The sequence below is a fragment of the Carcharodon carcharias genome, chromosome 4, assembly GCF_017639515.1.
Source record: "Carcharodon carcharias isolate sCarCar2 chromosome 4, sCarCar2.pri, whole genome shotgun sequence".
Classification (NCBI taxonomy): Eukaryota; Metazoa; Chordata; class Chondrichthyes; order Lamniformes; family Lamnidae; genus Carcharodon; species Carcharodon carcharias.
This window is the reverse complement of record NC_054470.1, coordinates 24122711-24135705: the sequence shown is the minus strand read 5'-3', so window position 1 is coordinate 24135705 and position 12995 is coordinate 24122711. Positions and strand designations below refer to the sequence as shown.

At 39.0% G+C, this 12995-nt stretch overlaps 1 protein-coding gene across 12 annotated transcripts in view; it reads left to right on the top strand.

Annotated features, from left to right (window-relative positions):
• Nucleotides 1-12995, top strand: part of LOC121277224 (protein prune homolog 2-like) — a 496270-nt gene that overhangs the window by 397333 nt on the left and 85942 nt on the right. For 6 of the 12 annotated variants that reach the window (XM_041186396.1, XM_041186394.1, XM_041186398.1 and 3 more), the window contains one exon: nucleotides 9173-9252. In XM_041186396.1, the coding sequence (XP_041042330.1) occupies nucleotides 9173-9252 (80 nt within the window). Of the gene's footprint in view, nucleotides 1-767; nucleotides 916-1453; nucleotides 1606-1638; nucleotides 1661-9172; nucleotides 9253-12995 lie in introns of those variants that run through there. The other 6 variants (XM_041186400.1, XM_041186402.1, XM_041186403.1 and 3 more) reach the window with 6 other exon arrangements.

The following is a 12995-nucleotide window of genomic DNA, read 5'->3' as shown; positions in this document are numbered from 1 at the left end:
AATTGGTTATTGAATAATTGAAGCCAAAGAAATCCATGTTTGTTTGTGACTATTCACAAAGAACTGCATACAGCAATCAGTGCTTGCTGCTTCAATTAAATACAGCTGCTTTCTCGCTATTAAATATTCATTTTAATTTTTAAAGCTATAATATTAATTGCTCTAAATATTCAAAGTTAAATTGTGCACTACAGTTTGCACCTGCAGTAGTTCATTAAAGAGAGTTTATTTTTGGTCTGGAACATATGGCAACAATACTTTTGAATTATATTTGTAAAGCTGTGATGTATGTAGCTTTATGTGCTGGACTATGGGAGGTCATCAAGAGTTAATGAGATAAAACTGTGTCCTTTGCATGTTATAAAGGGCGGCAACAATAGAATTCCTAATGAAGTACCCTTCTGATGAGTATTTGGCTGGTATAAAATCAGTGAAGGTTGACTCACATATATAATTATATGGATTTCAGAGATTGGACTTGTTCTAGTATGTGTAGATAATTTTCAAATCCTTATTGTTGATTGTATAATGAAGATAGTTGAAGGTTGACTGTGAACAGAAAAGCACTGATATCTCTTTAATGCTGCCTCAGGCAAACCACATATTTGAGTCAACTATGCAAAACAAGTCTGTGAGAGTACTAATACAAATGTTAGTTTACTGTTCAGTGTGTGCTTCCTGTTGGTCATATTACCAGCTGCTCTGCTCTATTGTGGTTCATTGTCTATGGCTGAAGCTTCTATCTTTCCCTCATTCATTTAATTCTTAAAGCTGATTGGCTGCAGCTAGTTTCTTTGCGGGTTCAGGAAGAGAAAAGACTGTTTCTGCCACATGAATTGTTTGTTTTCAGTTCCTGTAATTTGAATCACTTTTCTCACTTGAAAGTCTGGTTTGTTGGTGCAACAGTAAAGAAAGGTAACTCAAAGCATCCTGTGTATTTCATCTAAAAATGTTAGTTCACTATAAATAGGAAGTTTGCCATGAGAAGCGTATTTGCATGATTAGAAGTGACTTTTGGCACAGATCAAGTTTTTCTTTTTGCTTGAAGGATAATTAAATTCATTAGTTTATAAATGTAGTTAAGAAGTGAGCAATGCTTTTCGCTAACTACATTTTATATTGCAGTTTAAGTAAAAATGTTCAATCAACATTGGTAAGCACATTAATGGACCTTGGTTTTCAACCAAGGGATTCCATATTTTAGCACAGAGGCAGAGCATGCACTGTCTTCTCTTTCTGTACTTGTATGGGAGATAATTAAACAACATTGATTATCTGTACTGTATTTCATGTCTACATCATTCATTATGAAAATAAGAGTTATTTGGTGGTTCAGAGTGTTAAAGGTTTCTTCAATGGGAAAAATTACAATTTCACTGAAAATATGTTGATCTTCTACTAATCTATGTGGTGAAATGTTGAGCACAATTTCTGATGTTATGAATTCTGGCAGCATGAAGATTTGAACAAACCTCCCCGACCAATGCCAACAGGGAAGAAAAGGTCATTGAAACATTGATTTGACATGTTATGTGGCAGCTAGTACATTGGAGATCGTGAGTGGATAGCACACTCGCTTACAAGACAATAATGATTGTGGCGCAGGTAGGCTGGAGGATACACTATTCTCTATTGAATAAATTCACTATTTTCTTTAGAGGTAAGTATATGTACATTTTTTTTTTGGCAGCATTTAATTGATAGTATGCTAAGCATTTGCACGTTTGGAATCTGAAATCCAAAAGCACAAGATGGCAAATCATACAAGGTCAAAATGAAAATCTGTAGCCATTTCTGACGAAGGCTGTAAAACTCTGTGGCAGTTAAAGTAATGAAGTGATATATTTATGCTTTTTTTTAATCAATTATGAATTTTGAGATAAAGGCCAAGAATTTACTATTGGTGTTGTTCGCAGACACGTAACCCTTCTGTATTTTCAGCTTTCCTTGATGTGCTACTTTGCCTATTTAAAGCCACCGGGTTGAGGTCAATATTAAAATAGTGAAGAGAGGTCTGACATGTAAATGCATCAAACATTTACCATCACAACAATAATTTTTAGGCTCAAGAAAGTTGTAGAGCAAAAATCATGATTATTCATTAATAGGTTACCACAACGTGATGCTTTTGCACTTCTTAAAACAAAATTTTAAAGATCAGCCTTTATATTTTAATATATGAAAGGCATTTTAGCTCTCAAGTTCATCAGTTGTCATTCCAATATTTGCAAATATCTAATGTCATGTAGAGTTGCTGACAGGTACTGTGATTTAAAAGCCTATAGTAGATTGATAAGAAGTAGTAGAATATTGGTTTGTTTCTTTAAGAATAATGATCTTAGTAAATGATTGATAAAACCAGTACTCCAACTTCCTCAGTTGCCATCTACTGACCACCTAAGCTTTCACCCCAGCAGCTGATTTTGGGCGGCCAGCTGACCAATGGCATGCAGATGAGGTTTGGGGATTTAAAATGCCCCAGGCCTGAAATCTAGACCAACTGTTGTGCACTTGCCATGTCCTATCCCCGTCTCACCCAAAACTCACTGGAAATTAAAATGGTTCTCTGAATCTCTCAATGTCTTGGTATACTATTTGAAAAAAATGAGAAGATAGTCTGCAATCTATCAAAAGTAGTTAAAACTTTGACCTTGCATTTTGTGCAGTTATTGCTGTGCACTTTTGATACAGAATGATTTACTATAAATTCCAGATGTTAGCTATTCTAAAACTAAAGTAGAGGTTAAGCCTACATGATTACACAGTTTGCAACATATTGATTATAGTATGCTTTTAGATTGAATAACTGTAGAATTTCTGTACCAAATCAAAATAAAATGACCTATGTAGATAATATAAAACTTTTGTTACCTACTTTTACATGGAAAAGATCATCAACTTTTTTCCCAATGAAAGGTGTGGAAATAGCTAACAGTGTTGAAATGGAATGAGGCTGCTAGAAGTGTCCAATGATATGGTTAGACCTCTCATTGTTATCCACTTTAGTTCCCAAGACATTTGGGAAAAACTTAAAAGTATAGAGTCAAGGTAGAGAAAATGTTACAAGGCTGACCACTTGCAGAAGATTTAGTTATGAAGAAAGATGAGAAATTGTTCCCTAGTCCTGAAAGGAGACAATTGAGTAGGAACCTTGCTGAAGTATGCAAGATGGATTAAAATCTTTGAAGAAGGTATATCTAGAGCACTTTTTCAAGATAAGCCAAATCATTGTAATAAGGTGACATAAGTTAAAGCTGAAGGTCTGACTTAAGACTAATGTTTGCACAAAAAAAACACTTGGATGTTCTTCTGAGCAGGATAGTGGAAGACCAAAGGCCCTTTGCCCTGCATTCAAGATGCTTCCAGATGACATAGGAAAACAAAAACAGTGAACTCCTAAGTGAATAATCTAAGGAAGGATGATTGGCTTGCTTCACCTCCTGAAAGTAATATGTTGCTAAAATGAATCATACTGTTAACAAATGAACTAACATATTCTTCAAGTCATATTAAAGCTAAAGATTGATGAAAGGATTTTGTGTCTGACTTTTAAAAAAAAGATTTCAGACATTCAGCAGCACCAATTTATACCAAGAACAAGAAAAGCTTAGAAATGTTAACAGGCACATTTCAATTTCAGAGTTTTCTCAAGATTGGAATAGATTTGGCATTTTACTGATGATTATTTCTATTTATACCCAATGTGCTAAAACAGGAATGACTATGATTCTAACCCCGTGTAATATACATCAGAATGATTACTAACATCTAACTCCGCTGTCGCTTTAAAATCAGTTTCTGGTTGTGAATAGAGTGTGAGACTTTGACAGGTAAAGTGAGAAAAGAAACAAGAAGGTGATGATGCTCTGGCAAGGAAAGAATTGCAAAGTTCTGTGCAGAAGTTTTGAAAGATTCCAGAAGGAAGAATATTGCAATGTACTGAAGTCTATATTTTAATTTCTCTATTTGCTAAAGTAATCTTGTAGCTTAAACTTTATCCTTTTGCTTATTTAAAAAAAATACACTCAGCAGCTGTAGTGATTATGCAGATTATAGACATCAAATTTATGTTTGCAATATTAATACATAGAGATATTGGGTAGGAATTGACTTGGGTGGTCATGTAATTTCGTACCATTGGCCAGCATGCTGGTTTCCACCCCAGGGCTATTTTCTTGGAGGTTGGATCAGGGATGGAACAGCTAGCCACCCACAAGTGAAGGATAGTCAACTGAAATAATTAAAAAACCAATGAAGGCCATTGATCAGAGGCCATCTGAAATTTTCCAGTTGGCCTGTGATGGGTCCCCATTGCTTCAAGAACAGGGCAACAGCCTGGAGGCAGCCTACCAGTGGCAGACCAAAGTGCCAACTGTACAGGATGCATTGGAAGCCCCTCCTGCCTCCTTGGCCACAGCTGTAGCTGCAGACTTTAGAAATGACTGCTTATGAGTACTTAACATATACATGTGACATTTCTCTATCTATTATGTTAATAGGTGGTAATCATATAAAAGGAGAGTTAAAGCATTCATTAAAATTATAGGCATAGTTATGCAATGGGCACTTTGAGTTGGGATACCTGACATCGGATTCAAATATGGGTCCCTACCCCGCTCTCTGTCGGGTATAGTCACCTGATGATGATTTTGCCAGGACTGTCCAATTAGTAGCCAGAAGCCACCATCCAATTAAGGACAGCAGGTGGGCTTTCAAAGCTGGAGGGCCAATAGGAGGCATCCTGAGGCAAACTCTCAGCACTTTTAAAACTCAAAGTAAAAAAAGTGGTCACAGCTACTTTACAATCGTCGAGGAAGGAGGACTGACGTGGGTGAGCACGTAATTTTGTGCCACTGCCAGCATGCCGATCGGGGACAAAACGGCTACTTGCCTGTGTACATGTTAAGTACTTGAAAGCTAATGTCACAACAGTCATTGCTAAGGTTTTGATTCTAACCCAGATGAACTATCAGATTGTATTTTTATAAAGCTTCTACTAAGTTGAAGGAAACATACTTTATCATTGAGATGGATGGAGTTAGTTGAAGTGTTTCATGTTAGTCTTAATTATTGTTAAATTACACCTTTTATTTACTGGCTAGAGCTCATTTTTGTGATAGCTTTAAATGTGCTCAGTGTTTGGATAAAATATGTTCATTATTTGCTGCTGTCAGGCAGAAAATATTTTATTATTGTACATTTTGGTGCTGGGTATCAGTGCAGTGTCCTATTCAGGAATTAGCATGAACAGGGCTTCATCACTTGCCATTTGTATAAAATTGCTCAGATGGCACGGCTCTTTGCCTAAAAATGCTATTAACCAAGATGGTGGCATTGATTGTGCACTACTCAGGTAATTCCATATTAAAATATCAACAGTGAAGCAAGTTGTGTTCTTTATGGGACCACGTTCAATCATTTTTTTAAAATGTGGAGAGTCACCCCAGATTTAATTTATGGAGCCTAACAACACATAAATTTAGCATGTCAATTGGCTCTACTTTTGTCATATATTACCATTATTCACACCTCAAGCTCAATTTAAAATGCCAAGAGAAATGGCATTGGAGTGCTATGACGATCAGAGAGAATCTGTACCTATTAACCATGTTTAACTGAATTTGAGGTGAATTGCTGTCCACTGTGGTTGACTGACTGCACCAGTGCAGTATTTTTTTCACATATACAATTAATGGTAAATGAACAGAAAATGGGGTTCCGGTGCTCATCTTGGGTGATAGGCATCCTGAGACTGAAGTCCTTAAAGGTCAGAGACTTTTTATCAGTCTCACTGGCGGCTCACTTGAAGTTTGATTGCCTACAAAATAAAATGCAGACCCAGGGTCAGACATATCTGTTATTTGTACAGCCTGCGGCGGCTTGCCCCACCCCCTCTATGCTGCTACCTTCTACAATTCATTCTGTAGATGCTGTTACTTCAGTGCCTTGGCAACCCATTGTTGAAATAACTCCAACTCACTGGGTAAGCATAATGCACCATGGTTTATTTCCTAAAAAGCATACTGACCGGTAATTAAGAATGCCCTAATTAGCCTCAAAAACCTGCATGTTGAATTCTTAAAGAAATTTTCCAGAAGTATTTCAGTTAATCTTTTTATAAAGGATAGAAAACTGGGAAAACACTGAAACCTACAAAATTGCCAGGCCTGAATTCTATTTGCAAAACCCACATATTTTGATGAGTTCATTGTAGTAATTGAAGAAAATTAGAATGGTGTAAATTTCTGCTGGAACCCCATCACAAAAAAATTTAAGTGTTTTTCTCCAAATCGTCTGCTAGAAAGCAGTATCATCTTCTCTGTGCCCGCCCTATTGCATGTACAAGAATGTGGGGTGGATGGGCTAGTTTCCCCAAATCACCCCCCCCCAGATTACCATTTTACTGTCTCTAGCCAGCCCACTAATAACCATGTCATTATATTAGGGGCTGTAACAGGAAGAATATGTTCCAAAGGCATTACTGCACAATGGAATCCACATTGCAGCTCTGTCAAATTTTGTCAAGCCGCTGATTATTGATCATCACTAAAATATTATCCACTTATTTAAAACAAATACCTGTAAAGTTGAAAATTTGTGTTGGTAAAGGGAATTTCCCAATGGCAATCCCTCTCTTTTCTATTATGATGAGAATGATGATGAGTACATGGAAGGGGCCAGAGTTTGGCACCACTAATAATGGTTAAATCAACAATGGTTATATCCAACCCATTGATACTCGATCCAGAAGAGTTTACAGACTGCAAATCTTACCTAGATTTTCCACTCTTTCTATTTATTAGAAGACTTTGCTCTTCACTCCAAATGTTACTGAGTAAATATGCCAGATGCTGACCGAAGATTTGCAATCTACATCATTAAAATTCACAGAATTATATGTGACTGTGACGCAACTGCATTGAAACACTGCACATATAGAAATGGAGCAAATCACTGGATAAAAGAGACCCCATATTCTCTTCAGGCAGTCTTTTCAATTTATTAATTGTGCCATGGAATTTGCAAAACAGAGGGCAGTCTACTTCCAATTAGAGTTTCCATTGGTTCATGGTACATTTTATGGGGGATATCTGAGCTAGAAGGTCCCAAAAGTTAACCCCTCAATTTTATCCATAAGAAGGGCTCCCATTCAATAAACATCCAGCTAGTGTGTGATGCAAATCACGCAATCCTGCATGTCAAAGTCCATTACTCTGTAGCTATAATGGACCCTCTGTTCTTTGGTGGTGAGCAAGGGCAGAGCCAGAAAAATTGAGTGTTTAACATGGTTGTAGAGCTGGGGGGAGTTACAGGGTCGGGAGTGTCAAAAGACTATGAAGGAAATTTTATCTGAGGATTGGATTTTTAAATATAGCCAATGCGCATCAGCAAGAAGTGAGTTAAAGGTGAGCAGGACTTAATGTGTGACAAGATATTTTGGAAGTGCTATACTTTGAGATACTGACTCTGACAAGAATTAAACAGAGACCCTTTGTGCTTGATGTAGTGTTTTATATGACTGCATGGATTCTATGGCAGTATTCGCAGAAAAGCAATTCTGCCTGGTCAGTGCTGCTTAGAACAAATGAACTGCCTTTTCGTCTCATGAATTGTGGGATCTTGCTGCACAAAAATTGGTTGCTGCATTTGGTGAAATGGTAATCATTTAACAACAATAGTTTGTAAGTATATAGCACCTTTAACATAATTAAACATCCCAAGGCACTGCACTTAAGCATTATAAAGTAGCATTTGATTCAGCTACATAAAGAGATATTAGGGCAAAAACTTGATCAAAGAGGTAGGCTTTAAGGATTATCTTATAGGAAGAAAGAGGAGCAGAGAGGTTCAGGGAGAGAATTTGAAGAGCTTAGGGTCTTGGTAACTGAAGATACAGCCATCAATGGTGGGCTATTAAAATCGTGAATATTCAACAAGCCAGAATTGAGGGACCAGAGAGATTTGTTAGGCTGGAGAAGATTACAGAGGTAGGGAGAGGTGAAGGTATGGGGAGATTTGAAAACAAGGATGAGAATTTTAAAATTGAGACATTGCTTAGCTGGGAAGCCAGTGTAGATTAGCGAACACAAAGGTGATGGGTAAATGGGACTTGTTATGAATTAGGACATGGGCAGGAGAGTTTTGGATAACCTCACGCTTACAGAGGGTAGAACTGACCAGGTATTCAAAGCAATTCAAGTAGTTGTTTTGAGAGATGTGTCCCGGCGTGAGGTAAATGTAAGTCAGTTTTCTTTAGCCTTTCCTTTATTTTTTATTTTTAAAAAAATACAACTTTTTGTTCCAAGTAGGACCTGGAAATTGTGCATCAAAATTAATTTATGCTTCAATAATTAATAATTACAAGAATTGGCTGAACCATGACACATGGCAATTCTAATTTGTACATGCATTTTGTACATGCTGACGGAGAGGACATTTATAAGTAGGAAGAAGTTAGATATATCCCTAAGATAAAAGCCCCTGCCTCTGAAGAAGAGTCATGCAGGCTTGAAACTTTAACTCTGTTTCTCTCTCCACAGAGGCTGTCAGACCTGCTGAATTTTTCTAGCATTTTCCCTTTTTATTTTAGATATGTCCCTGTCTGTCTTAGTAGCTCCAGCCTCCATCTTCCATTCTTCTCCTTTCTAAAGCCAGTTTGCTTCGATTCAGCTTCAGGTCATTTGAAGAACAACTAAAGCAAGGGTGCAAACCAATCACTATTTGAAACTTTGGTTTGCATTTGTACATTACAGTCACAGAGGAAATTGACTCTTAAGGTTTATTACTGCAAGAACTTATAACACTAAAATCATGAATTTAAATTAACAAGCTAATCTGTAAATTAACATGACCTATATGAATTTAGTTCAAAATTAAGTCTTAAATTGGCTTTGTAAAGATTTTTTAAGTCTCAGATTTTAAATCGATATGGGGTGAACCTTGCTACTTGGAATAGATGAGAATAGGCAGAAATCTTACTGTCGAAATCTAAAGCACAGATGGAGACCCTTTGGCCCATCATGCAGCTGCCATGCTGCCAAACTTGTTTTTAGAAGGTCTTCATGTTACTGGAATCAAAACCTGAGATCAGTGTTCGTTAAACAGAAGTGTCAATGTATCAGCATTATAGGCACTGTATTCATAGTAATTACTTTGTGCTTGTGTTTTACAGATCAGTGCCAGAGGATGTGGGAATGGACATTCCCTTTGATGAGGGTGTGTTAAGTCCCTTAGATGAAGAAAGCAGACCTGGTAGGAAGAGTTTGATTAATTCATTCTGAAAATAACTGTTAAATGATGTGCTGAGAGTCAATGTCACGATGATTATGACTCATCATTTTGTTCAAGATAAAAGTGTAAGTTAAAATTGCCTCACTAAGCTTGTACAACTAACAATCGTGATAAAAACAAGCTGTTCAACATAGAATAAATCTCTATTTTCTTTGATGACTTTGTTAACTAAGTTTGTATTTTAAAAATTTTAGAAGTTGATATTTAAAACAAAAGTATTATATGAAATCAATGTTGGGGTTTGGTATTAGGTCATTTATTGCCTACAGTACCCATATTTTAATGTGGAGGGAATTGGCAAATAAGCTTGAAGCTATTTTAGACATGGCCATGATCTTCATATTCATAGTGCCATTCTGCTAAATTTCAATATAGGTACTTTATTTGTTGCATTGAATAATAACTATGACACCCTCTTGTTTGCTTAAAATAACAAACTTGCATTTATATCTTTAATGTAATAAAACACCCCGAGACATCCTGTGTCATGTCTCAGGATATTATCAGATAACACTTGACACCAGGTCACATAAGATGATATCAGGAGAGATGACCAAAAGCTATGTCAAAGAGAGAAGTTTTAAGGGACCACTTAGTAGATGTAGAGGGATTTAGGGAGGAAGAGCCTGGGCCTACATAACAGACAATACCGCTGTCGACTGTAGGCTGAAGGAAATCAGGTATGCACAAGAGGCCAGAATTGGAGGAAAGCAGAGCTCTGCAGTTTGGAGGACATTTCAGAAATGTGGTGAAACAAGGCCATGGGGGAATTTGAACACCAGGGGCAGAATTTTGCCCTTTATGGGCGGGCAGGCTCCACTGGCTTGGCGGCGGGCCTAATGCTTGTTTTCAGGTCCCCTCTGCTAACCTGGCTGGTGCTGAGTGGAGCAGGTGCCAGGTTTGTTGTGCCTAGGAATCTTCAATGTTTGCTGCTGTGCCAACAGAAATGTTAGCAATTTTTTTTTTTAAAGTATAATGTGGAGCACGTGTGCATTCTATTTCCATAGAACACCTGAGAGCCATCGCCAGCCTGTGATTCAGCGCCTCCCCCAACACCCCACCATTGTTCACCACCTTGGTTCCAATTTATTATCTTAATGTCAGATTCGGCTCATTTTAGTTCATTTAGTTTAAATCCTGGATGCAGCATGCAATTCTGTTACAGACCGGGGCGAAGAGACAAACTGAAGCACTTAATTCCCTTCCCTCCTGTCCATAATCAGTGTGTTTTTATTTTGCAAAGGTAAATATGTGTGTTTCTGAGCCCCCTTTTTCATATGGTTAGTTTAAATATCCAGCAGCAGACTTCCATTGGTTTAAATAGAGGATTATTTATTCACACACTGCACCCCCCTAACCAAAAAGCCTAAATGTTATGTCAGTCATACACCACACACTCAAGGAAAATACAGTTAAAGAAGACAGTGCACTTCTACAATGTTAAACTAAAATAATAGTTAATAGTTCGCATACACTAGAAAGTAGCATGGCTAGTTTTGATGCAAAATCATATGTGGAACAGGAGGATTTAACTTGGCAAAAGTTAGCAGCCCTAACAATAGATCAATTAAAGCAATAGCTGATTAGATCGGACTTACTGTGAGAAAACCGGCGAGAGCCTCAAGGTGCTAGAAATCTTGGCTGAGCAACTTGGCCTCAACTCATAACTGAAATAGGCGGAAGATACAGAACCAGAAACAGATCAGGTTACCTTAGGCAAAATTCACCTAGAAGAGGGGAGGCTAAAGATGGAATTCTGAGAGAGAGAATATCCCAGAAGGGAAGAGCAAACCTTTCAGCTAGAGAAGCTTGAGAAGGAATTACAAGCACAAAGGGATAATGAAAAAAGGCAGATTGAACTAGCTAAGGAGAAATTGTCTTTACCTTGTGGGGAAGCCACTGGTAGTTCAAACAGGAGGTCATGCATGATAAATCTGTTAGAATTCTTTGAGGAGGTAACAAGTAGGTTAGACAAAGGAGAGCCAATGGATGTTATCTACTTGAACTTCCAGAAGGCCTTTGACAAGGTGCTGCACAGGAGGCTGCTCAGTAAGATAAGAGCCCATGGTGTTAGAAGCAAGGTACTAGCATGGATAGAAGATTGGATGTCTGGCAGGAGGCAGAGAGTGGGGATAAGGGGGTCTTTCTCAGGATGGCGGCCGGTGACTAGTGGAGTTCCGCAGGGGTCAGTGTTGGGACCACAACTTTTCACTTTATACATTAATGATCTAGATGAAGGAACTGAGGGCATCCTGGCTAAGTTTGCAGATGATACAAAGATAGGTGGAGGGACAGGTAGTATTGAGGAGGTGGGGAGGCTGCAGAAGGATTTGGACAGGTTGGGAGAATCAGCAAAGAGGTGGCAGATGGAATACAACATGGGGAAGTGTAAGGTCATTCACTTTGGTAGGAAGAATAGAGGCATAGACTATTTTCTAAATGGGGAGAGAATTCAGAAATCTGGAGTGCAGAGGTCCAGAGGAGGTTCACAAGAACAATCCCAGGAATGAAAGGCTTAACATATGAGGAACGTTTGAGGACTCTGGGTCTATACTCGATGGAGTTTAGAAGGATGAGGGGGGATCTGATTGAAACTTACAGAATACTGAAAGGCCTGGATAGAGTGGACGTGGGGAAGATGTTTCCATTAGTAGGAGAGACTAGGACCCAAGGGCACAGCCTCAGAATAAAGGGAATACCTTTTAGAACAGAGATGAGGAGAAACTTCTTTAGCCAGAGAGTGGTGAATCTATGGAATTCATTGCCACAGAAGGCTGTGGAGACCAGGTCATTGAGTGTATTTAAGACCGAGATAGATAGGTTCTTGATTGGTAAGGGGATCAAAGGTTATGGGGAGAAGGCGGGAGAATGGGGTTGAGAAACTTATCAGCTATGATTGAATGGCGGAGCAGACTCGATGGGCCGAATGGCCTAATTTCTGCTCCTTTGTCTTAGGGTCTCATTTTCAAAATGCCTATCATTTGCTCCACCAAAGTCCGGGTCGCGGCACGAGCCTGGTTATAGCATCGCTGTGCTGTAATCTGAGGCCACCGCACCAGCATCATCAACCACATCTTCTGTGGGTAGCCCTTGTCCCTAAGGAGCTAACCCTGCAGCTTCTCTGGTCCCTGAGAGATGCCAGGGATCTGTGACCTGCTAAGGATGGAGGAGTCATGGACAGTCCCTGGGAATCATGCACAGACCTGAAGGATGTGTTTCTGGTGGTCGTACACTGGCTGAACATTCAGCGAAGCCCTTGCAGTTGCTTGCTGCCATGGAGAACTAAGCGCCACGTGAGTGCAGTTGATGGCACCCTGCACCTGTGGGAAACCTGAGATCTGCATAAATCCCAGTGCTCTTGCTTCCTGGCTTTCCTGATCCTGGGCAAAATGCACAAAGTTCTGTGCCTTCGTGAAGATGGTGACCCTTACCTCCTGAATGCATTTGTGCATGGAGGCTTGCAAGTTACTGCACGGGTCAACTGTGGAGCTCTAGAAGAAGCCACTGGTGTAAAAATTGAACGCTGCGGTCACTTTCACAACCACTAGCAGTGGATGCCCTCCATGTCCCAGTGGTGCCAAATCCTGCAGCAGGCGGCATATGTGACCGACCAGTTCCCAAGACATGCGTAGTCTTCAGCGACACCGTTTCTCAGTCAACTGCAGGAATGACGCGCGTCATCTATAGGCCCTGGGTCCAGCGAG